This window comes from Chaetura pelagica, unplaced genomic scaffold, assembly GCF_000747805.2.
Source record: "Chaetura pelagica isolate M959 unplaced genomic scaffold, ChaPel_1.0 scaffold516, whole genome shotgun sequence".
Taxonomy (NCBI): Eukaryota; Metazoa; Chordata; class Aves; order Apodiformes; family Apodidae; genus Chaetura; species Chaetura pelagica.
This window is the reverse complement of record NW_009953654.1, coordinates 386432-386786: the sequence shown is the minus strand read 5'-3', so window position 1 is coordinate 386786 and position 355 is coordinate 386432. Positions and strand designations below refer to the sequence as shown.

The 355-nt window shown below is 47.9% G+C and overlaps 1 protein-coding gene across 1 annotated transcript in view; it reads left to right on the top strand.

The window, feature by feature from the left end:
- The window catches only part of LOC104391007 (peripheral-type benzodiazepine receptor-associated protein 1-like), a 28415-nt gene extending 28286 nt beyond the window's left edge, over positions 1-129 (top strand). The window contains exon 5 of the mRNA XM_010000218.1: positions 7-129. Coding sequence (XP_009998520.1) covers positions 7-129 — 123 coding nt within the window. The remainder of the gene's footprint in view (positions 1-6) is intronic.
- The last annotated feature ends 226 nt before the right edge of the window (positions 130-355 follow it).

Below are 355 nucleotides of genomic sequence, written 5' to 3'. Positions count from 1 at the left end.
CCACAGTTTCCCGTGGCAGAATTTCACGGCTGCGGGCTGTGTGAGGATGGGCTGCTGAGCCCCCAGCCTCCCAAACCCCAGCGGCTGCTCGCATTCATTGCTCCCCACTTCTTACAGAAGATGGATTGATATTCATTCCTTGTTCATCTTTCCAAGTCACTCTTGAATTTATAGGCCTCTTTCTGTTCCAGCGTTTGTTTGTTTCTAGCCTCTTTCATTATTTAGTGTTAATCATCTTTGTCTCCTCCCTTCGGACATTGTCATTGCTGTGTTGGAGAAGCAGGGCTGCATGCAGTGTCCCAGATGCTGTGTCATTGTTTCATGCTGTGACAGAAGGAAGTTTTTTCTCCCTTTC